Below are 26,598 nucleotides of genomic sequence, written 5' to 3'. Positions count from 1 at the left end.
ATGTTTTTTTATTCTTCGTCAAAACGATATCATTACGTTGTATAAAACAATGTCGCCTACCGCTGTCTGGCCCTGTGTATGCTTTGATCTTTGAAATTACTTATCTATTATGATATCTATTAGAAAAACACATACAGATACTGTTAACAATTTATTAAAAAAAAAACTTTAATATACATTTCGTCTTATATTATCATAAAAAAATGGATAGTTAAATTCGAAATTTAAATAATTTGAGACTTACAAATAATATAACAAGAAGAAACTCTTCAATTCTATTAATTCCAATATTGTCGTTCCATTGTTTTGTTACAACATACTTACGAGATTTTGTTCAGCTAAAACTCTATTGATAATATTGGCACATTCCTTATTCTCAACTATATTGGCATGGTTACCTTCCACGAGATGTACCGTCACTGGACCTTCAGTCAGTTTGTCCAGACCATAATTCTCTTCGATCACCAAGAACGGTGGTTTTTCTTTCGTACGCAACAGAACTATTGGAGCCTTGATCTTTTGGAATTCGTGTTGGCCAAGAATCATTTTGATACGGTGGAAACTAGCCTTCGCGGTTTGCTTTATAAATTTGTCTGAGTATTGCAGCTGTGTGATAGATAGAGATACCTTTATTGCGTAATCGATTCTCTCCTCGTATGATTCGATTTCTATAAGTTTCTCCATGAGTGTGTCATTGATGTAATTTTTCGGGGAGATCATGCTGATAGTTCTACAAATCAGATCGTTCTGAAGCTGGATGTCGTTATTGATGGACATCGTCGAAGACGTCGTCTCATAGAGGTAATCAGGACTGCCGTCTAAGCAGAATACTATTCCGATGTGACCTGAAAGTTTAAAATTACTATGTGTTCCAAAGCATTATTTAAAATTTGTTCTTAATTTTGCCGAAAGCATCAGCTGAATCGTAGAGAAGTGCCCGTAAAATAAATAACAACAGTTACTCATTCAGATCCATATCAGTACATTGATATGTGCTTATTTATCTTTTCTATGTAGTATAGTAGACTACAAATCCCCAAAATTACAGATTTGCTAGAACGATGTAGGTCTTGGAGCAGCGGGATCTTAGACTATTAGGGGTAACCAAAAAACTCTTATACTTGAATTAAAAAAACCGTGAATATTGTTTCTGCTGGAAATTGGGATATATCGTGTACAAGGTAAGTTCTTGATCATCTATATGTATGCATAGACACTTTTTTGAAAAAGATACCTTCGCTCTCCAATAGACTCGCCAGTCTCAGCATGGGTAAAGTACCAAAACTGTACCCGAGAAGTATATAAGGATTTCCAGGAGTTAATTTCGATTTAGTTATCTGAAATAAAAAATATCGTTCACTTATTTACGTCGGCTTCGGAATAAGAAATATATAATAGTCAGTTACATTACTTGGTGCACGTGTCCTAATCGATCTGTGTTAAATTACCTATACTAATACTATAAATGTGAAAGTACTCTGTCTGTCTGTCCACGATCTTTCATTACTAAACCGAATTTGATGAAATATGGTATGAAGAAAATTTGAACTTTAAGGAAGGACATAGGCTACTTTTTTGCCTAACAAGCAACCAAAAAGGAGTCGAGATGGCCCAGTGGTTAGAACGCGTGCATCTTAACCGATGATTGCGGGTTCAAACCCAGGCAAGCACCACTGATTCATGTGCTTAATTTGTCATTATAATTCATCTCGTGCTCAGCGGTGAAGGAAAACATCGTGAGGAAACCTGCATGTGACAAATTTCATAGAAATTCTGCCACATGTGTATTCCACCAACCCGCATTGGAACAGCGTGGTGGAATATGTTCCAAACCTTTTCCTCAAAGGGAGAGGAGACCTTTAGCCCAGCAGTGGGAATTTACAGGCTGTTGTTGTTGTTGTAAGCAACCAAACCTCCAGCTAACCGCGGGCTACAACTAGTATTGTTAACAATATATCATGATATAGAAGATACGTAAATTATTCTTTCGAATCATATATCATACCTTATATAACCTATTGACCAGAGAGTCTAAGGTATCCCGCTTCGCTTCATTATGGGCAAACTGCAGCACACAATTTTTGATCCTAAGTCTACGGCACAAGGCCGCCAATCCCGCAGCACAACCTTCTAGACCAGGCAGCATGAACATCACCAACTTATTTTCGGGAGATGATTCATCGATCTGTGAAGAAAATTAGAGTTAATTGTGTTCAATATCATTATTAAGTATTCAATGTATTTATCATGCACTTTTTGAAGAAAACATTCATTTTCAGATTTCAAGTTCAAATCAAAAATTATATGTTAAATTGATAGTAAAAATCTACAACCGGTGTATGTATTTACTGTCAGGTGAAACAAAGTATGAAATGAAATAACTTGAGTTGTTTACCTTCAAATCATCACTAACTAAAGAAGGCATGTGTAAGAAAGGTTCGGAGACCAAAATTTCATCTCCAATGTTCTTCAAACGGACTTCAAGACCAGCTGCATCATCAGAGCTCGTTTGATGAACTGCCACTGATGTTGATGCTGCTGCTTCTTTTTGAGCTGTGATTTCTGCTAATCTGTTAGTTTGTTTATTTAATTATTAAAACAAGGAACATTAGAATAAGATATATTGACGGATATAAAATGGATATGGATAGGTCATGTTATATTGGGTTGTGCTAAATCGTGTAGATATGTACTTAATCGGATATTTCACCATCATGTAGTAATGCGTAGTATTGTGTACCGTATGTGTTCCGGTTGGAAAGGTTCCAATTTAAAGGTATAAGGGTCATAATATATATGTTCCTTAGGCTGGTGGCGCTTCTGAAATGGAAGGAATAGTTATTTCTTACAATATCAATACAGTCTACAGGTGTTGGTGACCATTTATTATCAGCTCATTTGCTCGGACCTTTACATATATAATATATCAAGTGTATGAGATAATATAGGTAAATAAATCGAATCAAATTGATGCTTGCCGAGTCCTCTATAACGGGAATAGATCTTGTTGTGGCTGCACGCTGGTGTGTGTACACGCTTTGACGAATAGTTATGCCTAGAGCCAGGGAAACAATGTTAAGGAAAATACGACCTTAATGTTCGTCTTAATTCCCATAATATTGATCTTAGCTCAAAAATTAATATACATCATCTAATATTTCAATTATTAGAGTTGGAAACAGTAATTACCTTGCAAATGTCAACGTTCTAATATCTGGCGCCGTCAGGAATATCTCGAATTCCCGTTCCAATGTCTGTTTGATTTCGATTGCCATCATACTGTCCATACCCAATTCAGCGAGAGGTACTTTCTGAGATACTTTCTTTAGATCCTTAATACCTGACAATTAGAAAGTGCAAGATAAAATGATGCTTAAAGTAACTTAACAAGGAATAACTTGACTGTAAATACTTCGAAACAAAATACGGGAATAATGGATTAATACTCGTCGTTTCTTTACAACTGATTTCAATATAATTGAATACTGGATCTAACTAAGACAACTCAATGTACTCATCTTACGAATTATCTGTTTTGTTACCCATAATCTGCGCGATTGGGTCCACAATATTTTCACATTTAGAACCTCCAGACTTTTTCTCGGCTACCACCATCGAGGACACTATCGCAGCATCCTGTTTCAACAACTTGTCGAGAGATAGTAGACATGAGGAAATCCTTTGTTGGAGAGTTCCCTCGACCTCTAATTGGACGTCTTCATCTTGTATATCTGCTACAACACCAACCTAGGCAAAAATATAAGAATTTTAGATTATGATAGATTGGAGATATAATCTAATGATTATTACATTTTACTGACAATACTATACATTACTCATAGTACGCTCATAGCAGTAAAAAAAAATGATAGTCGTCTCTATGGCTAAGAACAATCCATATTATTATTATATTTGGAATTTTTCATTCATTACTCCGCTCGAAATGTTGAACCCTAACAACAAACAATTTTTTAATTTGTTTAACATTGAAAATTTATTAAAAATAAGCTTAATGACTGATACTAAAATGGCACAACTTATACATATATTGCATGCATATGCTGCATGAGAGAAATTTCAGAATTTTCAGAATTTGCTATTGGTGCGTTCAGCACGATTCTGGTCAAGCTAAAACATTTCATTGTTAATGGTAAGACCTGGGTCTCATTGCTTCATACTTGAATCAAAAAGTTCAACAGGGTTATATTAATAAACTAAAGTCTATTGGTCTGTACTTTTGTTCCACTAGGATCAATTTTGGGTCCTTTTTTATTTTATTGGCATATAAATGATTTTCCTTTTTATGTTAAAGTTATTTATAAGACAGAAATCAAATAAAATACGACGATGTAAACAAGCATTATCTCACACGAAGTTGGTTCAATGAAATTAAAGATGAAATGCGTACTATTTGCTTTACTTCATATAAGAAAGAAAACAAATATTTTGGTTGTCAATCAAACAGGTACATAAATATGTTTTATTAATAGCTTTGTACACACAATATTCAAACCAAGACAATACTCGAATCGAAATCAGATTGAGCAAGGGGATGAAACGAAGGGGATTGAGGTGAGGGGTGAAAGAATATGCGGAAGAATTAATTAACTCTAGGTAATATTATCTCGCATCTCGCGTGTTATTTGCTTTAATTAATAAACGATAATACAATGTCAGTAGTAATTAGTGTTGCGTGTTTTGTGAGAGATTTCTGATATTACCAACCGATTATATTTTATTGTTAAATAATATGATATTTTGCTAATTAGATAGAGAAATTGACGTGTTTACTCGATAAAATTAATTCTGTCGAGATTATTGTCAATTGTAATATGAAAAATATCCAGGAATTACTTAATATTAAATTTAGTGCTTAGGTGTATTAATAAGTACTATAGAAACATCACCAGGTCAGAGCTACTGCAGACAGATCGTGGTAGAATTTTACAAGGAAATTTATGGACATTATTTTAATGGTGGTAGGGCTTTGAGCAAGATAGTCTGGGTAGGTACGACCCAGTCATTAGATATTCTACCGCCAAGCAAAAATACTTGGAATTTTGTGGTCCGGTTTAAAATCTGAGTTAGCCAATATAACTATAGGTTTAACGGGCAAAATATCATTGATTCCATTGGTGGCGCATTCATAATGTAAGGAATGATTCATATTTCTAGCAGAGTCAATGTTTATGAGCAATGATGACCATTTAACATTAGGTGGTCCACTCGCCGTTTAATTCTACCATTTTACTCAAAACCAAAGCTCTACTTTAAACTTAACACTCTTCTGATATTCGAATACTCACATCTCCGATGGCGCCCCATTGAATAGCAAGGCCGGAAAGACCCAGTTCCTTTCTTCTTTCACAGATCCTTTCCATCACAGAGTTGGAAAAGCCGTAGTTAGTCTGACCAGCATTACCACGACCACAGGATACGGATGAGAATATCACGAAGTTCCTAGTAAATGGAAAAATTAAATGTATTTGACCACACTCCAGAACAAGAAGTAATCATGTATAAAAAAGGCAATAATAAAGCCAGTTCCGAAAGCTTAACCATATTGGCGTATCGAGATATGTATGCATAAAATTATTAAAACTCACTTCAAATTCGGGCAATATTTCTGTGATAACTTGTCCAAATTCATCGTAGCCAGGGCTTTGGGTGCGAAAGATGTCGCAAACGTCTGCGGTGTTTGATTCTCGAAGATGGAGTCTTTCAATATCACTGCCAAGTTGAATATTGCCGCCACTGTTCCCATAGAGTTCGCTATCTTCAAAATTTGTTCACATCCTTCTTCTGTAGTAACATCGTGAGTTGAAATTTGCACATCAGCTTCATAGCCCGCCCACGCTCTACGAAATCAGAAATTAAGTCAGAAATGTAGCCTAAACCTAGATTTCATAATTTGTTTCTTCTAAAGTTATTAAGGTATTAAGGAGTTCGTTCTAAAATTTAATAGTTGTAGATTAATTACCTCAATCGTGATGATTGGTAGCCATTACGGACACCGCGTCTCGACGTGAGCACCACTTTCCTGGCTCCTCTCATAATAAGCCAGTCTGCGAGTTCCAGTCCAAAGCCACCGAGACCGCCTACCACAATGTAAACCAATTCTTCATCACACATATATCTAGAAGATAATTAAATCCACTTTAACATTGTACGGAAATTGAGACTGAGTTAATAATGTAATAGTCGTCATGAAATGTGAACATTGGAATAGGTGTTACATATTTTTTCTTCTTATCTGATTATATCAGCGATCACAATATAATACAAAAAGCCTTTAGGTTTAGTTAGCCTTTAATTATATGTAGACTTGAAACGTTATAGCTGAAGAATGGAAGTGTGGAATAATTAAATTGTTTAAACTAATGGCTCAATTATCTAAAATGGATTATCGAAATTGGTTATTACATGAAGGGGGGCGGGCTAAAAAATCTTAACTTTAAATTTTTGACCAAAAAAGTCTTGTGCAATTTCCATCCTAAAAAAGGTTAAATTTCCATTTTTAACAAAACACGGTTCTCCATTGTGATATGTAAAGTTTTGTTGCTTTTTTATATAATTTTGGTCCTTTATATTTTCTAGGTATCGTTAACCGTTATGAAGAAGATAATGACTTATATTAATTTCTCATGAATATGACTTTTTCATAGTAATCGTTAGCTCCGTACCTGGGAACAGCTTCCATGTATATATTCCTCGGTTTCGTAATTCGAACATTTTGTTCCTCATCGCGAATTTTAACGATCACCTAAAACATTTAATGAAGTGAGACCTTTTTACTTGCTTGCAGTATGGCAGCTTCACTTAATATAAAAAATAAAATTATTAAATGACGATTCAAAAGTGCTTGTAAAAACCTATTTGAATAAATTAGCCAGAGTCATTTAATTTAATTCAAATTTGGAATATCAACGCTTATATTTTTTCAGCGGTTTTTTTAGTGACTCAAAATAATATCACAGGAACTGGGTAAGTTAGGTTCTCACTTTTCCGATATGTTTCCCAGCACGCATGTATCTGAAGGCTGTCTCGATTTGATTCTTCTCAAAAGTGCAGTGCGTAAGTGGACGAACAGCGCCACTATCTATACCGGATATGAGGAGATCTTGAAGGCTCTGTTCAAGATTATATTGAATAAATTTTGTGAATAAAGCTAAAATGGAGTTTGAGCAAGTATAATAAGTTTATTGATTATATACAAAAAAAATTAACTATCCATTACCTTTCTGAATTCGTTGCCTTGATCATAAACGAAATCCAACATGATTCCGTGAATGGAGATCTCTTTGAGGAAGAAGCTCATGCTGATAGGCGTATTGTTGCTGATGTCGAACTTTCCGATTTCTAGGAAACGACCGCGATAGCCGAGACAGCGAATTGAAGCCTGTACAATAAATCAAATTAAATTTTACTCCTCCAACATACCTATCTTGGGAAGTATTCTTTTGATTGAATGTTGCTTGAAACACTAAGCATATACCACATCATGGATAATACACATACGGTCCACTACTGTTAAGTCTTAATATACCAAGTCACAAAGTACCTGTAATTTCTCATGTGCAAGAGAATTGAGGACCATATCAACTCCCTTTCCATTTGTTTCTTTTCTGACCATGTCTTCGAAGGATGTGTCACGAGAATTGCCGATATGACTGTCTGTGAACAACATAAACAACAATAACAATATATAAATATCGCCTAGCGTTTAACAGACCATAATCAGTATTTAAAAATTGAGAAATAGATACACGATTTTTTTATTGATTAATTATATTAACTTAATGACAAGAAATAGGTAGACATACAGGAGAAACCACAGATTTTGTCTTTTCTAGACATTGGCGCTGTTAGAAAAATTAACCATCACTAATGCAACACCAACCCTGGGAACTTAGATGTCTTTTTCCGTTGACTCTCTAGTAAAACTATCTCACTCACCCTTTAGACCGGAGCACAACAATACTATAATAATATTTATTTATTGGTGCAAAAGTAAATATAAAAAAATGAGTTAACAAAATAAGTAGGCCCATTAAACATGACTATTAGCTAAGTACTATAAAACCATACCACCGAGAAACTACCCACTACTCGATAAGACCAAGATGACCGATGAGGTTTATACCAATTAAATTGTATATTACCTTTAAGCTGCGGGAAAATTCTCTTGATGAAGGCTCTTTTCTCTGGAGTACTAACAGTGGTGAACACTTCGCAACCATAATGAAGAGCAACGTTGATAGCTGCTTGACCAACACCTCCAGAACCGGCGTGGATCAAGATTGATTCTCCTCTTTTAATCTGGCCTATCATTACCTATTCGAAATAATGATTTTAATTATATATTTATTTAGGAAAGAAGCCGACCAAAGAACAAAAACTCTGGTTTGAAGAGTAAGCTCTTCAAACCAGACACGACACAATTATTATTTCTTTATTCGTCAGTAATTACTAAGTAGATGTTATCAAACTAGACGCTAAAATGCTATAATATGTAAGGCCATATCATATAATGATCATTAAATTTTAGGTTTTTTGTTTGGTCAGTTTGCCATTGGCTTTTTTAAATTGTTGGTACTCCTATTCTTAATATATATGAATAGTTGGATAGTAGCGTTTTAAAAAAAAATATTGAGTTACATATTTAGGAACCAAATTCTTTACTAGGTTTTAATAAGTAGTAAAGGTAGTACATGACTCATGTACTACCTTTATCTCTCTTTCAAATTACACTTTAGTATATGGAATAATGAGTGTAATTACCAAGGCATAGTATACAGTTCCATAAGCTACAGGAACACTGGCAGCTTCCTCCAAAGTCCACTCGTCAGGTATGCCCCATATGAGTGCTTTGTCTGTTATCACCAAGTTCGATATACCGCTGTTTTTTACAATGCCCATAACTCGATTACCACTATGTGTAAAGTAAAATTTAAAATGAATGATAAAATAATAATAAAACACAAAACAGTTAAGTAATAAAAATAACTCTTATGTTATTTATTTTATTTTAGAGAAAGAATTTATGAAATGAAAGCAATTCAACAAATGCTAATGATATATTTGGAAATACCACATAAAATGTAACACTCACTTGCATGTTCTGCCAACGACCTCTAATCCTTGTACGCACTCCTGCGCAAGTCTACCACTCGCGACGGCGTCGATTGACATGTGACCCATGGCCGTAATCACGTCGCGGAAGTTAAGAGCAGCGAAGTATACCTGGATGAATGTACTTATTTATATTCTTTAAAAAAAAAACAAAGTATATCTTCGAATTCGAATGTCTTTATACATATATTTAAAGTAGGTACATACTAGTTTATATGCTTGCATTCGAAATTCTAAATTAAAGCAACTATGATTGATCTAATCTTAATTACATGTATCAGAACGTTATCTCGATTCTTCAAAGCTGAATTCACACTGATGGGTCCCTCCAGCCAGCTAAGCGATGAGAGGTCTCCAATGGTCATTGTGTTCACTAATGCATGGTGTGCCTGAATTGTGTCCAAGGCGCCCAAAAGTAAATGACGGTACGTGCCCCATTGACCCTAAATATTAAAAAATACATATTTGAAATTATTATGATTCAACAGAGAAATATAGAAAAAACTTATTTCAAAAAACAGAAACTTACTTGCTGAAAAACGTTAATTGCCAAATCCAGATCCAACTGATCTTCATAGAATTCCAAATCAGGATTAAACGATGGTGCCGAAGGATCGGAAATTAGAAGACCATAAAATACTTCACCACCAGGTTCCTTTCTCAGACAGTTAATCAGACCGAGCAGTCCGTTTATCTGCTCACCCTGGCTATATAAAACAAGTTTTTGTCCGATCTTAAGTTCTTCCTTAACTTTGTCTATCCAGGCGTATTTTTGATCAGCTGTTACAATTTTGACGAATTTAGACGGTTTTGGTGGAACTCGTTTTCGGAAGAGAACAACGTGTTCTGAGCCAGTGTCTTGTATGGTGATGATGTCGTATTTATTAGCAAAATCTTTCGGATTAATGGGTTCTTTTTCTCGACTCATGATAAACCCTTTGTCGTGGAGAGCAGCAAATGCATTTTTAAGGACCTAAAGAAAAATAATTTGTGATTATTTTTGCCTATGCTTTTTAATAATGATTTGTATATTATAATTACTATATTTAATTCAATAATATATTTAACAATAAACTATTTAAACGAACTGATTTTCAATTTTACTTACTTCAGGTCTCTGTAGTAAATTAGCACCGATTAGTATATGAGTACTTCTATCTGCTGGCAACCTTTTATTTTCTACAGATATGTTTGATGGCATTTTAATAATGTCTTCAGAGTAAACAAACATTTCAGCTTGTATCAAAGGCAAGCTATCTACTGCGTTCGCTATTTTATCCAGAATAGGTCCAAATGCGTTAGTCTTATACAAATCATCTACAATTTCAACAATTTTAAATTTGTAAATTAATGAGTTTTCAAGAATAAGTTGTATGTTGCTCCTGAGAATATCTTCTATCTGGAAATTAAAATCTATGAAAATGATAAAGATCTTTTAGATGTAACTAATAAAAGATAGTTTTAATGAACTCGATCAATTCTTTTTAACAAAAGGTTATATAAATATGTGAGCAAAAGTGTGAGCGTTGGATATATGACATTTGTTGGGTGTTCATGTTATGGTGTGTTTTAAATTTTTATGTAACATGAAAAACTAATTGTACCTTCATATTAGCCTTTCCAAAGTTGGGAATGAACAGATACTTTTCATAAACTGGTACATCAAGAGGAATCCTTTTCGAAATCTGTTTCACGTTTATACCTCGAATTTCCACTCCACCAGCTCTGGCGAGAAAATAATGAATTTAATGTAATGTTACAACATATTTACTAGTAACTTTTTATTTAGCTTGCTACCTAGTAACTATACAATAACATAAAAATCAGAAAGATACCTGATAACATCTAAAGTAGGATACACATTAATCTCAATGGACTGTGTTGGAGAATGTAGGTCAATTTGTGGTAGCTTGTCGTAGTGAATATTGACATCAATACTGATTCTATCAATACTGGTTGGCATGAAAAGTCCTCGGGTGTCTTTAGTAATTATCTTCATCTGCATCATACAGTCCAAAAACGTAACCCAGTTGTTGACCCAGGCCAGGCGACCACGGGTCCCCTGGACGTTACATCCGATTACGCCTCGGAAAAGGCCACTGTGAAATCGAAAATGAATTATTCCATAACATTCATCTGCAAATATTACATTTTTTCATAAGTTTAGACAAATCTTAAAAAAATGGGTTTCCTTTTCACGAAATCTTAAGTAATAACAGTTCTTGCAACAACATCTGATCTTTGATGATTTTCTGACGTACAATTTTAGGTCATGACCGCCAGAAATAATCCTGAGCCCAACAGACCTGTCATTAAATGCTGTACTATCCATCGTGAAGTGAACGATCTTTTAATTTCGAGCTGAGCTGTTGAACGTCTAATCAGATTCTGTCTTGTCGCAAAATGAATTACCTTTTGTTTTTATTCACTATTAGAAATGTGCTGCTTAAAGTAAACTTCTAATTTTAGACACCATCATAACTCGTTCAGGTTCTCGAAGGTAGACGATGATTATCATTTCGTTAAACATGGTAACCAATTACCTAAATGTAATCATAATAATAATCATTTGGAATTAAATCTGAACATTACCTGTACTGGTAGCCTCTCAGGCGTAACTCCTTGTAGAAGTCCTTTGTAAGTAAGTGTTTATCGTTGGATCCCTTGGATTCAGGTTCAGCTGGAAGCACGCGGTAACCCCTTCCCACGTTCTTCTGGGCGTATATACGTCCGGTCACAATAGAAGCTCCGCTTTCAACGATCTGATTGATATTGTTTACAGTTTATTAAACAATCTTCTTATTGATATTCTTTAAATTATACTCCATAGATATTTTAAATAAAGTATTATTGGTTAGTAACTAAAATATCAACGTGAATCTAGCAAGCGTAAACTGTAATAGTATATATGATTGCAGACGTGAATACAGATTCACTGACATATATAAATTGATCAATGAGTTAACCTAATATAAGATTATAGAGATGATTTTAATGAGGAACTAGTAATCGTTTTTTGTCGAGTACCAAAACTTCTATCGAGAACGTATGTTCTTAAACTAAAGTAGCATTACATTTAATTGAATCTTGTAAAATGATGATGATACATAACTTTTTTTCCACAAATACCTTTTTTTGCAGCTGTCATTGTTACGAACATCTATGCCGAAAAATATTATGAATATTTTGTTATTTATCATGCAAATCTGGACTATTATGTGACTGTACTTAATTTGTGTCTATAATTCATCACGTGCACCATTGAAAATATCGCTGTATGTGACTAATGGAAATCTTTCGCATGAACATACAACCCTTCAGACCAGTGTCAGCAGAGTAAAAAGATGAGGATGTCTTAATCCAACACGATATGAACAGGCTTCATTTTACAATATAGGACCGAATAATTTCTCAAAGATATAATAACCTCGAATTGTCCACTGCCTTTATGAATCATAACAATGAACTCCAAATTTCCTTGTTTAGGAATTAGAGTATCTCTTAGGAATCGAACGTTCTCGAGCACCACGGAAACTTCTGTGGCTAACTCTCCCATCATCATAGCTAGGGTTTCCCAGACCATCAATATGTAACCGGTTACAGGGTACAAGTTTCGACCTAGAAAAGAAAAGGCATAAATTAGTGATGACCAGTAAAGATCAAGTGGTCCATTTGCCGGAAAGCCTTTATTGAATGAGAACCTTACCATCAATCACGTGACCGGCCATGAACTCGCTAGCTCCACGAGTGATGGACGCTGTCACTGTCGTCTCACCAGACTGCATCTTTGTTTTATCTTCATGTGCTGATACGTACCTAACGTACAATATAAACAATTAAAATCGATATTCGATATTCAAATATTTCTGTAGTACAGATCTATTAATTAAATTGACTTCTAACAAAAATACCTATATACCATATATTTTCAGGACTTATATTTTACACTATGTTTTACCCAATAATCTGTCATGTTCAAATACATCAAAGCATACTTATAATGTCTTTTATATAATTTATAAGTTACACAATTTCCATATATTTCTACCTTATCAAATCTAACTTTTTATTAATCTATTGTAATGAAGCAACTTTCTGAAATATTCCATAACCCGAAGTAATTTTCTCTCGTTACTCTATCGAAAATCACCCAACTATTCATTACTTATAATTAAACTACACAATGTCCCGTTTAACGCACCCGCCACTAACGAACTAATCGCGTACAAGGCGATACATATTGTTGATGATATGTTGTTGTCAGTTTAACAAAAATAACTTCGAAAAACAACAATCGGAGTTTGTAACAGCTGTTAATTTTTTATTAACATCGCTGTTAATGCTTATTATTGCATTAACCTGTAAATCTGTAGCTTGTTTATGTATATGACAAAGTAATGTCTATCAGTTCGAAGCGAGATTATTTGTAATTTCGAGCTCGTTATTAAAGCGGTGTACGGGAGAGAATCGAGATGGTCCAGTGGTTAGAACGCGTGCATCTTAACCGATGATTGCGGGTTCAAACCCAGGCAAGTACCACTGATTCATGTGCTTAATTTGTCTTTATAATTCATCTCGCGCTCAGCGGTAAAGGAAAACATCGTTAGGAAACCTGCATGTGACAAATTTCATAGAAATTCTGCCACATGTATATTCCACCAACCCGCATTGGTACAGCGTGGTGGAATATGTTCCAAACCTTCTCCTCAAAGGGAGAGGAGGCCTTTAGCCCAGCAGTGGGAATTTACAGGCTGTTGTTGTTGTACGAGAGAGGCTGCGGATGCCTTATATAGCCATAATAAGCTATTTGACTGGTTTTTAAAATCCATTTAATATTATTTAGTAGAAGTTAAGGAACCCAGTAAAAGTTGTGTTTTTTATTTCTAGTGCATATTTGCCGAAAAATATCATATTAAAAATTCCATATTTAAATAGCGCGCGGAAACGCTACTTGGACAATATGGCGCTGCAATGGGGTCGGTGACGTCACTTTGCTGTATTTTAATCTGTGGTACATATAGTAGAAAAGCAAAGTTTACAAGAAAGTAACTTCATCATAAGCCCGGCCAATCGGAAGCGTTTTGTGTACGTGACAAACGTTTGAAAAAATGCATTTTTATTTATGGATTTTTGAATAAATTAAGTATTATTTTCAACTTTTGTTAGTAAATAACCATTTTTAAACTCATAATATACACTGATTACAATAATTCACAATTTATTTTTCGCATTGTCAAATAGCCTATTCTGCCTCTCCGGTCTGTCTGTGATGATCATTCCAGTGGATTAAGTGTATAGAAGACCCCCTTAATCCCGTTTTCCTATGGGGGCGGTAATCTTTGTGTAGATATCCACTGTGTGAAAAAATAATAAACCACTTCCTAATTGTTTGTCTTTGTACAATATAAAGAATGTATTTTTAATGCAAACAAAATATCTTATATAACTTATATACGATAAAAAATAGCGTCTATGCGACGAAAAGAAACACCGGGAAACAAATAAAGTTAAGGTACAAAACCGTTATTTAAATGACACTTGGTAAACTTCATACAAAAACAACTCAACTAAAGTTATTCGAATTAGAATATAAACTTTTTGCGTAGACCTATATTCTTCCCGAACGAAGCTAGGAAGAGAAGCTAGGTTAAATGAAACTAGCTCGTTTAATGAATCTCTTTCTGGTTCTCACACTCACCAGTTCGAACTGTGTTCCCATTCAACGAGGTGCGAGAGCATGGGAGTTCCTTGCGAGACGGGGAACTTTATGGTCGGGTAAATACTGGCGAGGTGAGGGTTCAGACCGGCTTCGTACAACCTGCAAATATTGTACTCAAATTATTCCAGATACTATGCTGATTCATAATTCGATAATGAAGTTTGTTCTATGGTAAATATTGGCGTGATAAGCGATTTACCCTGCTGTGTAACCTGAAAATTTGATACCCATTATTTCGACTATTTGTAAACAACCAGACTTTAGATTGTAAATTAATTCTTGGTCCGTACGACGGACGTTAAAAATTTTTTTTATATTGTATAGATTGGCGGACGAGCATATGGGCTACCTGATGGTAAGTGGTCACCATCACCCATAGACAATTAAGCTGTAAGAAATATTAACTATTCCTTACATCGTCAATGTGCCACCAACCTTGGCAACTAATATGTTATGTCCCTTATGCCTGTAGTTACAGTGGCTCACTCACCCTTCAAACCGGAACACAACAATACTGACTACTGTTATTTAGCGGTAGAATAACTAAAATAAATATAGATGACTCATTAACGCAATATTAAAGATTAAAGCATATATTTACATTGATAAAATCATGACTTGCTAATTGTTATATTCTCATTGGCCAGTGGCCTCTGCTTAAATCGCAGGTTGAGCTTTAGCAGAACAAATTAATTTGATACTATTGATTCTAACGTGCCTTAGAAATCATACTCTTCCTTTCTTGTCGGATTTGCTAATCCATCAGATTATAAGACTAAGCACTATTACCCACTTTGCTAGTATCTTTTGGAATTTGCCACTGTAGCGAAAATCGCCCAAGAACATCACAATCTAAAGTAGCTAAAATTAGTTTAGTTAGTTTAATTAATTTTGAAAAACATAATCTAGTCAGATTTAAGATATCTTTTAAAAATATATGAAGGAACACTCACTTGCCCAGCGACGTGAATAGAGATTGCAGGTAGTCCTGGCTTTTTATATCAAAAAGAGAAACGTTGACGATATCCTTGTTGAGAGATCGATACAAAATCGCCTGCAGGAGTTCATTTGGGCAAATCTCCACAGTGATCGCGTTGGTCGGGATCAATCTCGCTGTCTCCTCGAAAAGCACTGGACTCTAATAAACGAATGTTTCAATAGTACAATTGGTATTATAACCTACAATTTTCAATTATTTTAATAAATTATCTATATCTACTTAAGAAGATAGAATATGTTTTCAGCATAGTAGCTGTTCCAGGTACAATCTTAGAATTATTTGTCGTTTTCTAGATGAGCTGAGATGACCCAGTGGTAAAAACGCGTGCATCTTAACCGATGAGTTCAGTTTCAAACCCAGGCAAACACCACTATATGTATGTGCTTAACTTGTGTTTATAATTAATCTCGTGCTCGGCGGTGAAGGAAAACATCTTGACGAAACCGGCATGTGTTTAATTTCATTGAAATTCAGCCAAATGTGCAATCCACCAACCCGCCAATGAACAGCGTGGTGGAATATATTCCAAACCTTCTCCTCAATGGGAGAGGAGGCCTTAGCCCAGCAGTGGGTAATATACAGGCTGTTACTTTATTTTTCTTTTACTTTTAGATAGAAAGTACTACATTAATCTTCTAAATAAAGCAATTTAAACTCGACTGTTTTCAAGGTGTTAAATACTTTCACCATCATCCAGATAATGGCTCTCTATTACTGGTCATAGACGAAGATACCCAAAAGCTCCAGGTCATAGTCATCTATTAACAACAACAGCCTGTAAATTCCCACTGCTGGGCCAAAGGCCTCTTCTCTATTATAGGAGAAGGTTTTTGGCACATATACCAACACGCTGTTCCAATGCGGGTTGGTGGAATACACATGTGGCAGAATGATGTTTTTGAAAGATGTTTTCCTTCACCGCTGAGCACGAGATGAATTATAAAGATAAATTAAACATATGAATCAGCGGTGCTTGCCTGGGTTTGAACCCGCAATCATCGGTTAAGATGCACGCGTTCTAACCACTGGGCCATCTCGACTCATCTATCAATCATCTATCAAGGTACACGGCAAAAGCAGATGCCTTACGCATTTAGCTAGTAGCTGAAGGGTCCGTTTTATACTTTATCATAGATCATTCACAGTTTCATTAGTGTGATTTGCGTCGAGGTTTATATTAAGTTGATTTTATTGAGATTTCAGCTCTTACCACAAAATTGTTGACGTAATATTCAGCCGAGCACATCTCAGATTTGGGATTCTTCCACAAGTTCTGCTGGATAGAAGTGGACAGCCAGCGCTTTGAACGCGGTTTCGGTGTTGGAATCACTAGCTTCAGTTTTTTAAACAAATTCGGACCTATTAAAAAAATTAAAGTTTTAGTTTGTAATTTTCGTTCTTTCATCATTTTTGCGTTTTCAATTAACCTAAAAAGGCTTATTTATGTTATAAATTTAATTAAACAAATATATGTTAAACTTATTTACAAAAATATAAATCGATTATTTATTTTAATCAGGTTTTTTACTTTTCTATATTTTGACGACCTCCGTGGTCGAGTAGTGTGTACACCGGTTTTCATAGGTACACGTAGTACACGACGTAGAAAAAGTTCATTAATTTTTTTATTTTGTCTTGGGTGTTAAGGGTGCATGTCAGTCACCTCCTCGTGGTGCACCCTGGGCAACGGGGCCGGCTTGAGCTTGCTCATCGGCCACGGCTAAGACTGGAGGGAGGAATGCCGCGGTGCTGCTCCAGGTAAGTTCCTGGTTGGCGTCAGGGCGGACCATATGAGTGGCCTCGTTGGCTAGAAGGGAGTGGGAGGGCTCGCTACTCGAGCCTCCCATGTGTTATACACTAGCGGTTAGCGGCGGAGCCTACCATCTTTTCCGCCGCAGGGCGTCAGCTTCGTTGACGTCCAGCCTCCAGTGGCGGACTCGGGGGAGATCGTCACATGAGCACGTGGAGGATTAGGAGGAAGGCGCGCACTAGGCGCGCTTTCCACGTCTGTCATTCAGCCGCCTCACGGCGGCTGCCACTGGTGGGGTCACGGTTGCATGCCCTGAGCAATCCCGTTGCCTCACCACTCGGCGGCATGGTGGAAACCCGAGGATGGTTTTAGTGGGTAGGACAGATCATTAGGCCCTGGCACGGGGCCCTTATGGCCCCGGTTGAGTCCCACATATCCGTTCCGGGCCTTACCGGGCGGCATGCGTAAAGGCATCTTATGGTCTTAACATAAAACAAACTCACCAGCTTCAGCGATGTGACGAGAATGGCAGGCGATGTTACTCCAAGGCATCTCTTTGGCAATGATTCCTTGCGCTACCAGTTCAGCAACGAAAGTCTTAATTTTATCGGCTGGACCAGAAATTGTACACGAGCCTTCATCTTTGTGGCAAGCTACTTCGATTTCAGATGGAAGATTTTTTTTTATCTGTTGCAATAAACAAAAATATGTTGAAATGAATGAATGACAAATTAATAATAATAATAATAAAATAGATAAACATTAGACAATATTCACTAAAAATATGAACTAGGTCAAACTGAACTGCTAAGATTGATTAAGTGTTAAGATCTATTTATTAGACTGTACTCTGCATTGTACTTACGTCCTTATAGCCAAGTTCTATTACAGCCATAGATCCCTTAATGAATGTTGTGTCACTGGCCGCCAAACCGATGTAATATGCTGACAGAATCATCTGTTCGACTGTCAAACTGGCATCTGCGTAAGCGCAACCTAACTCGCCCACACTATGACCTAAAGTGACAATAATTTATTTTTAGAGCTACTCCATTATAAGTAGTAACCAGAATTAACAAGACATGGTCATTACAAAAGAAAAAATCATGTAAAACGTATTTACTGGGAGTTTATTGCCACTTACATTCTTTATTCACTTACAAATTTATTTATAAGTAAACGCAGTACGTCCGTTGGTAAGCAGGAACTGATATTGATTCAATTATTTATGAATATTTGAGAAATCGATAATGAAGATTCATAAATTTTCAATGTGCAAAAGACTTCTCTATTAATCTTGTTTATATATTAATGTAAAATAATAAAATGTTATGTTTACCAATAATGAAGTCGGGTTCGATTCCAACAGATTTCAGGACATCCGTGAGACCAATCTGAACAGCGGCGACGCCGATGAAGGAGTTGACGATGTTGTCGTATATATTAGGGTCTGAATTCATCATGAGTTCGGTCAAGTATATGCCCATAGGCTGTAGAGCCCTGTGACACCTGGAAAATATAAAACAGTTATAAAATTTAAGCATAATGAACGATACCGAATATAATGAAAATTTCCGAAACACATTGCAATAAGTCGTTCCACTATTATCTACGTTTTAATTAAGTAATTATAAGACTATGTAACTATTATTACTTTAGATTTTTGTATCATAGTAACATTCATATTGCTTACTATGTCAATAATTTGTTTTACAAAATGTAACATTTTAAAACCAGTCACTTAACTTGTATGTCCAAAAACTACTTCCTAAATTCATCAGCTATTGATAACTGATCATTTTATTCTTACTTTTCAATTGCAGCAGCAAATACTGGCAATTTTATGAACTGTGTAGCCAATCCCTCCCATTGAGAACCGATGCCTGGGTATACGAAGCACACTGGACGACGAACACCGGAGAAGTACTGGATGTTCCTAGCAAGTGAGACGCTCCTCGTTGGTGTAGATTCTAAGTATGAGAAACTTGTTGAAATTAAAATTGGTTGGTTGGTGAAATAAATACCCGCCACGACATACGGAGCCGATACATGGACGCTCAGCGTGCTATGGAAAGGGTTATACTCGGCGTTTTCTGAGGGATCGCATCAGAAATGAGGCGATCCATCAGAGAACTAAAGCCACCTAGCCTATATAGCCCACCGCATTAGTAAGCTGAAGTGCCAGTTGGCTGGCCATATTTGTTACATAACCGGTAACCGGTGGGGAAAATGTGTTCTAGAGTAGAGGCCGCGTCTGGGCAAACGTAGTGTTGGACGACTTGGGGCACGCTGGAGTGATGATTTACGCAAGACGGCTGGCAGGAGCTGGATGCGGGTAGCCGAAGAACGATCACAGAGGTGTTTAATTGGAGAGGCCTATGTCCAGCAGTAGACGAACATGGGGTGTTAATAATGATGATGATGATGACGAATGATGATGATGAAACAAATATACTAGACTTGAAGAGTACAGATTATTGTTTTTATTCCAATTCGATTATTGAATTCTCAATGAAGGTCTTACCTAACAAAGTATATCCTCTATAAATATGGCCACCGATATCATCATCATGTATAGCGTGTAAGAGTCTGACAAGTTCAACATCGATGGTCCTCGATTCAAGGTCATCTAAGATCCTAGCCACTGCTGCTTCAGTGCGACCTGATACGCAGACCAATCTAGGTAGATCATCTGAAGGCAAGCCATTGTTGAGCTAGTTGTAAAAAATAGAAAATATTAACATAAAGAATTTTACATACATCAATTAGAAAAAACATTTACAAATTAAAGCTTTGCACAGACCTTCGCTCTTGCAATGTTTTTGAGCAAGACGTGAGCGTTGGCACCCCCAAAGCCGAAGCTGTCGATACCAGACATACCCCTGTCCCAGGGCTGCTTTTCCGTCACTACCTTCACTTTATTCTCTTCAAGCAATGATATCCCTTTTCTCGGAACATTGAAATTTATATTTGGGGGAATATATCCGGTGTTATATGCGATACAGAGCTAAAAGAAATTATTATGGTATTAGGTTTTATAGCTATCGAGATATACCTGTTCCTGTATTCATGTAATTTATAGGAAATATAACGACTAGTAAACTTGATAAGTCTTGGTAATATTTCTTACCTTCGCAACAGAACAAAGACCCGATGTCGGTTCACTGTGTCCCAAATTGGACTTGATCGATCCAATCATGAGAGGATCGGATCTGCCCTCGCAGAAGATATCACCAATCACATTCAGCTCTATTGGATCTCCTACCTTTGTGCCTGTTGGGAACAAAGTACTTAATTGACAAGACATTAAAGATTGTATAACTATCGCTGTCATATAAACGAAAAAAATAATTCCCTGTCGCTATGTTTTGTTTTGTGGTTTGAAATTAATAAGAACAGAAACGCAGATGCCTATGACTTTTTATTTTTTATTTAAAATACTTTATTGTACAACACATGGAAATATATGCGAAATACAAAACATTAGAAATGTAGTGCGCAAAGAGGGTCTTATCGCTTTTAGCGATCTCTCACAGACAACCTTTGGTGATGAAGCTTAGAACGAAAACAGGTAAGTGAAGAAGAAGATATAAAAAAAGATAAATAGCATAATATAGTAATATTTATACTAAGGTATAATAATAAACTACACATATATACACCCCAATAGTACAGACATAGAAATATATTAACCATATATATTAAAATATATATACATAATTATAAACTACATATTATTACATACTTGCATACATTATTAAGATATGGATAGGTAATAGTTTCTCAAACGACGGTTAAATATTGCCAAGGATTTAGACTGTCGTATATCAGTGGGTAGTGCATTCCAGAGTTTGACGGTTTTCACAGTGAAAGAGTTACTGTAGGTTTTTTTCGGGCTGCAGGGTGTGACAAGTTTGTTGTCTTCACTTGAACGCAGGATGTGCGTGCTGTCAAACCCAAGATTTATTGTACAAGAGTGATCACAAGAGCGTAACCTGCCAGTCCTTCTATAAACGGATTACTAGACGCACGGCGGGATATAATTCATAATATCCGGTGAAAATGCCGATCCATTGAGCGCTTTTCGAATTATAATTATTCCACAAATATTAAACAAAATATGCCGTGTCAAAATATATTATGCGTCGTGACAGTTAAATTGTTTTGCTTCTATTTATGCATTCATGTAATATGTTTATTCATCCCCGTAAAGTTTATTGAATTAGGTCTATTGAGGTCGAATTGATTCATCATTGATCAAAATATTTATTAGGTTATTGATACGAGTTCGCTTTGATTAATTGAAAACCATAAATTAAAGCTCAATTTTAACTGTCGTAATATGTCCTAAAATTAAGCCGAGACAGTGGTTAGAATGCGTGCATCTTAACCGATGATTACGGATTCAAACCCAGGCAGCAGCACTGAATATTCATGTGCATAATTTGTGTTTATAATTCATCTCGTGATCGGCGCTGAAGGAAAACATCGTGAGGAAACCTGCATGTGTCTAACTTCAGAAAAATTATGCCACATGTGTATTCCCCCAACCCGTATTGGAACAGCGTGGCGAAATATGTTTCAAACCTTCTCCTCAAAGGGAGAGGAAGCCTTAGCCTAGACGTGGGAAATTTAAAGGCTGTTGTTTTTGTTATCATTATATTTATAAGTTATCATTATTGTTATTATTAAAATTATTAGATATCTAACCAGCGAAAATACAATAAACTTCCCAGAGTCCCTATAATTTTCTATTATAGATCATCAAAATATTTAGTTTTGTTTGTTTATAACTTTTGCGTATTATATTCACATACCTGTTCCATGAGCTTCTACGTACTCGATTGTGCTTGGAGGAATGGAACACTCTTCATAAAATTCGCTGAGGAGTAACTTCTGCATGTCACCAGATGGGTACGAGATACCCTGTTCCTTATACCCATCGCAGTTAGTCTTAGCGTGGACTATTTGGGCATAGATTCTGAAAAAAAAATATCAGATCCGTAATGTGTGGTTTTAAATTTAATTTAATTAGGCGAGTCAAAAGTTTTTGCAAGACTGCTTGAAAAAGTTAATTTTTCATTTGATTTTATATATGATCAGTTTACATGTCGCGTGAAATTTTACACTTTAAACTTACACATACATCGTTTTTCCTTTATAATTTTTGGTAAGCGATTACTGAAACTGAAATATTAGTGGAAAACTGACTGATGATACGTTACTCTGATATGATAATGTATGATAATGATTTAGTAAAAGTTCACTATTTTTGGCAATAATTGACCTGTAAATTAATGAAAGATGACATAATTGACCTCAAAATTAGTTCATAGTTACATACTGATATTATTACCTTCTTGAATCCTTAGCCTTCTGCAATATACACACAACAACAGCTTCAGAACGAACGTATCCATTTGCGGTATCGTCAAAAGTCTTACATTTTCCATCAGCTGATAATACACCAAGTCTAAAATAACGATTTAGATTTAAAAAAAAAAAAAACAGTCGAACATCATAACTTTATTTGGGAATGAATGAACTGAATATTGAATGAGTATGTACCTGTTTAGCTGCAAAGACCAGTGAGGATGCAGGCAGAGATTCGACGATCCAACAATGGCTGCGTTACAGCGACCTTCACGTATAGCTCTGTATGCATGTTCCAAAGCATATAGAGAACTGGAGCAAGCTGTATCTACAGTGTAGGAAGGACCAGTAAGATCAAGCCACTGAGATATACGGTTGGCCAACATACCTCGGGAGCAGCTGAAAAATATTACTTAAGTTATTTTTAATGTGTTTCGTTGTTTCGTGCAATGGTTAGTTTAGTAAATATCTATGTAATTCTATTTTATTAAATATTTCTCTCAATAATTATAGTTTTAAGCACCAGTGTTGCTTCCATTTTATTTTATTAAAAAGCCATAAATGTTACGGATATTTAAAAAAAAATGTAATAGACTAATGAGGCCGAATAAGGCTCATATTATTTTAATAAAATTGGTGGTGGTGGCTATACAATAAAAGTCAATGATAAAACGTTTTTTAAGCTAGCCAGACTAAATGGTGAAGATATTAATCATATGTTTGGACTAGTTGAGGACCTCCAAAATGGCGAGCGCATGTATCTAATCTTCTCATTAAATATTCCATAGTATTATGTTGCAGCGGGGTCAGAGTATATTTACGAGGAATATATGCCACTATTTAGTCTATATCACAATTATTCATTCATTTTATACATTTTAACTTGTTAGTTAGGCCTATTGGCCTTTATATGTAAAACGATTGACTAATGCATTATGTATTTTCATTACATACGTAAATGTACATAAGTGCGTTTTTTTATTACACTCCTAAATGGCTGGACCGCTATTTGGTCCGTGGATTGAATTCGATAGGTGCGGGTTCCAGTTGATTACCCATAATAGTATATATTCGAGCCAAGATGGCCCAGTGGTTAGAATGCGTGCATCTTATCCGATGATTGCGGGTTCAAAGCCAGGCAGGCGCCACAGAATATTCTAGTGCTTATTTTGCGTTTAGAATTTATCTCGTGCTCGGCGGTGAAGGAAAACATCGTGACGAAACCTGCATATGTCAAATTTCATAGAAATTCTGCCACATGTGAATTCCACCAAACCGTATTGTAACAGCATGGTGGAATTTGTTCCAAACCTTCTCCTCAGAGGGAGAGGAGGCCTTAGTCCAGCAGCGGGAAATTTACAGGCTGTTGTTGTTGTATATATTCATAGAAAATTAGAATTTACAGCTAGCCGAATGGACATCAAATCAAATCAAAATACTCTATATTGTACGTCAGTAAAAAAATCCTATAGATACGATTAAAAAAGATGCACAAGAGGTGGCCTTATCGCTGAAACAGCGGTATATTAATCATTATGGTTTTAACCATGTTTTTTTTTGGATTTTCGCAAAACAGACGATAAATTCACATCAAGTTTTATAAAAAGCGACATTAAATTAAGAATCAACACTATAGGACGCTCTACGAAAACGTCCTTAATTTATTGTAATAACGTTTCAACTTACCCAGTAATACCAAATTTATTCACATGTATTTTATCGTACAAAGAGGTCTTCTCAGATTCCGAGAAGCCAGCACCCATGAACACACCGGTGTTTGTATTGCTTAATTCCTTTGGATTCAAACCTGAGTAATAAATACGATTCTTAGGACTTATTAACGGCCAGCATGAAAAAAGGTACGTAACGATTCCGAAGTGAACAGCAAAACATAATATTCCAATACTAGCTGTGCGCGAACTTTGATTTAACAAAAAAAAATGGTAGCCTAAGTTATTGCTTATTATATTAGTTATCTGCCAGTAAAAACCCCTTCAAAATAGGACCAGCCGTTCCAGAGATTAGCCGGAACAAACAGACAGACAGACAGACGAAAACTGTAAAAAATATTATTTTGGTATATGCACCGTGTATTCGTACATATACATTGAGTAAAAACGGGCCATTTTATTATTACAAACAGACACTCTAATTTTATTATGTGTATATATATTGGATTGCAAAACCACTTGTTTAAGACGGGCTACACACCAAAAAATTAATTATTTCACCTACCCTTATTTGTTCACGTACATACTACGTGAGGTTGTTCTGACAGACGGAGAATGATATATAATATAATATAGAAAGTTATCGGTTTTTAGGTCGCAAAATTTCTCAGTAAAATCACGGATTCTGGAAGGTGGAAGCTTACACTGTACCTCGGAGAGCACTTAAAGACCTTGGTTCTGCACCTGAACTTCTTCTGGTAGTGAAAGATTTGGCAAATCTCATCGGATTATGAGAATAAGTTTATTTCATTATAATTTTTAAATGTCTGAACAGATTTGGAATTACGGTTATGTAGAACATTACCAGCGTCGATGATGGCTTCATATGTTTTCTCGAGAAGGAGTCTGCTCATGGGATCTATGGTGTGCGTCTCCTTGTAGTGCACTCCAAAGAAAGAGGCGTCGAATTTCTCGATACCATTGATTTTGCCGGTATGATGTGGGATCTCAGGGTGTGTTCTTTTCCAACGACGATTGTCGTCAGATATGAGGTTCATCTGAGAACAATGACAATTATTAAAAACCTTGGTATTGGTAATACGCAGGTCACGGGTTCCAACTTGTTGTTTAATACCGAGTGTAACTACAGGCACAAGGGACATAACATCTTAGTTCCCAAGGTAGGTTGCACATTGACGATGTAAGGTAATATATCTTACAACGTCATTGTCTATGGGCGATGGTGACCACTTTCCATCAGGTGGCCCATATGCTCGTCCGCCAACCTATACCATAAAAAAAAAGAATATCATAACATTGATCCTGTTGAGATTCTCAGGTCTGAGGTGTTAAATTCCGAACCGGTTGTAGATTTTTGAATATCAATAAGAAAGTGTAAAAACTTCTATTTTGGACAAAGATTTTTGTCTTTGACAACCCAGGCAAGCACCACCTGATTTTCGTGTGCTCAAATTGCGTTGATCATTCACCTCGTAGATGGTAAAGGAAAATATCGTGAGGAAATTTGATGTCTGATCTCAAAATATTCTGACACATGTGAATCTATGAACCCGCATTGCATCACCAGAAGGAGAGGCCATAGCCCAACACTGGGAAATATTGAAAATACACAATACATGATGTAATATTGAAAATACACAATACCTTACTAAACAAGTTTTCTTGCAATTCAATCACTGAGTCCGAATCGGGGAACCGACCAGAGATGCCGGTTATTGATATTGCCTCAGGCTCTGGGTGTGATGTCCAGTTGCCTGACAGCTTCTCTTCTAAGAAGATTGTGGATGCCATCTAGTTCAACATATAATAATATTACACCTATAGGTTTAATAAATAAAAAAAAATCCAGGAATAACCTTGAACTTAACTTCTCCAAAAATAAAAGTCCGTCTAGCTAATGGCGTAAATCCGCATTGGAACAGCGTGGTGGAAT

General features: G+C 35.9%; 1 protein-coding gene across 1 annotated transcript; it reads right to left on the bottom strand.

Moving 5' to 3' along the window:
* Positions 1–254: 254 nt before the first annotated feature.
* LOC124533280 (fatty acid synthase-like) lies at positions 255–26,456 on the bottom strand. Its single transcript, XM_047108489.1, has 40 exons — positions 26,310–26,456; positions 25,510–25,702; positions 24,661–24,781; positions 23,170–23,373; positions 22,958–23,074; positions 22,419–22,582; positions 20,732–20,874; positions 20,405–20,608; positions 20,126–20,315; positions 19,412–19,571; positions 18,941–19,110; positions 18,467–18,618; positions 18,105–18,288; positions 17,062–17,210; positions 15,805–15,989; positions 14,831–14,950; positions 12,839–12,948; positions 12,560–12,750; positions 11,725–11,894; positions 10,968–11,231; positions 10,737–10,857; positions 10,241–10,531; positions 9,662–10,105; positions 9,405–9,575; positions 9,113–9,243; positions 8,782–8,932; positions 8,163–8,334; positions 7,562–7,674; positions 7,238–7,399; positions 7,002–7,130; positions 6,684–6,763; positions 5,981–6,136; positions 5,607–5,858; positions 5,307–5,460; positions 3,543–3,747; positions 3,190–3,340; positions 2,396–2,570; positions 2,006–2,185; positions 1,235–1,337; positions 255–845 (listed from the first exon to the last, which is right to left on the bottom strand). Exons 1-40 carry the CDS (start codon positions 26,454–26,456, stop codon positions 310–312), a joined length of 7,215 nt encoding a protein of 2,404 aa, XP_046964445.1. The 3' UTR covers positions 255–309.
* Positions 26,457–26,598: the final 142 nt, after the last annotated feature.

The sequence above is a fragment of the Vanessa cardui genome, chromosome 10 (assembly GCF_905220365.1).
Source record: "Vanessa cardui chromosome 10, ilVanCard2.1, whole genome shotgun sequence".
NCBI classification, from domain to species: domain Eukaryota; kingdom Metazoa; phylum Arthropoda; class Insecta; order Lepidoptera; family Nymphalidae; genus Vanessa; species Vanessa cardui.
This window is presented reverse-complemented; position numbering and strand designations above follow the sequence as displayed.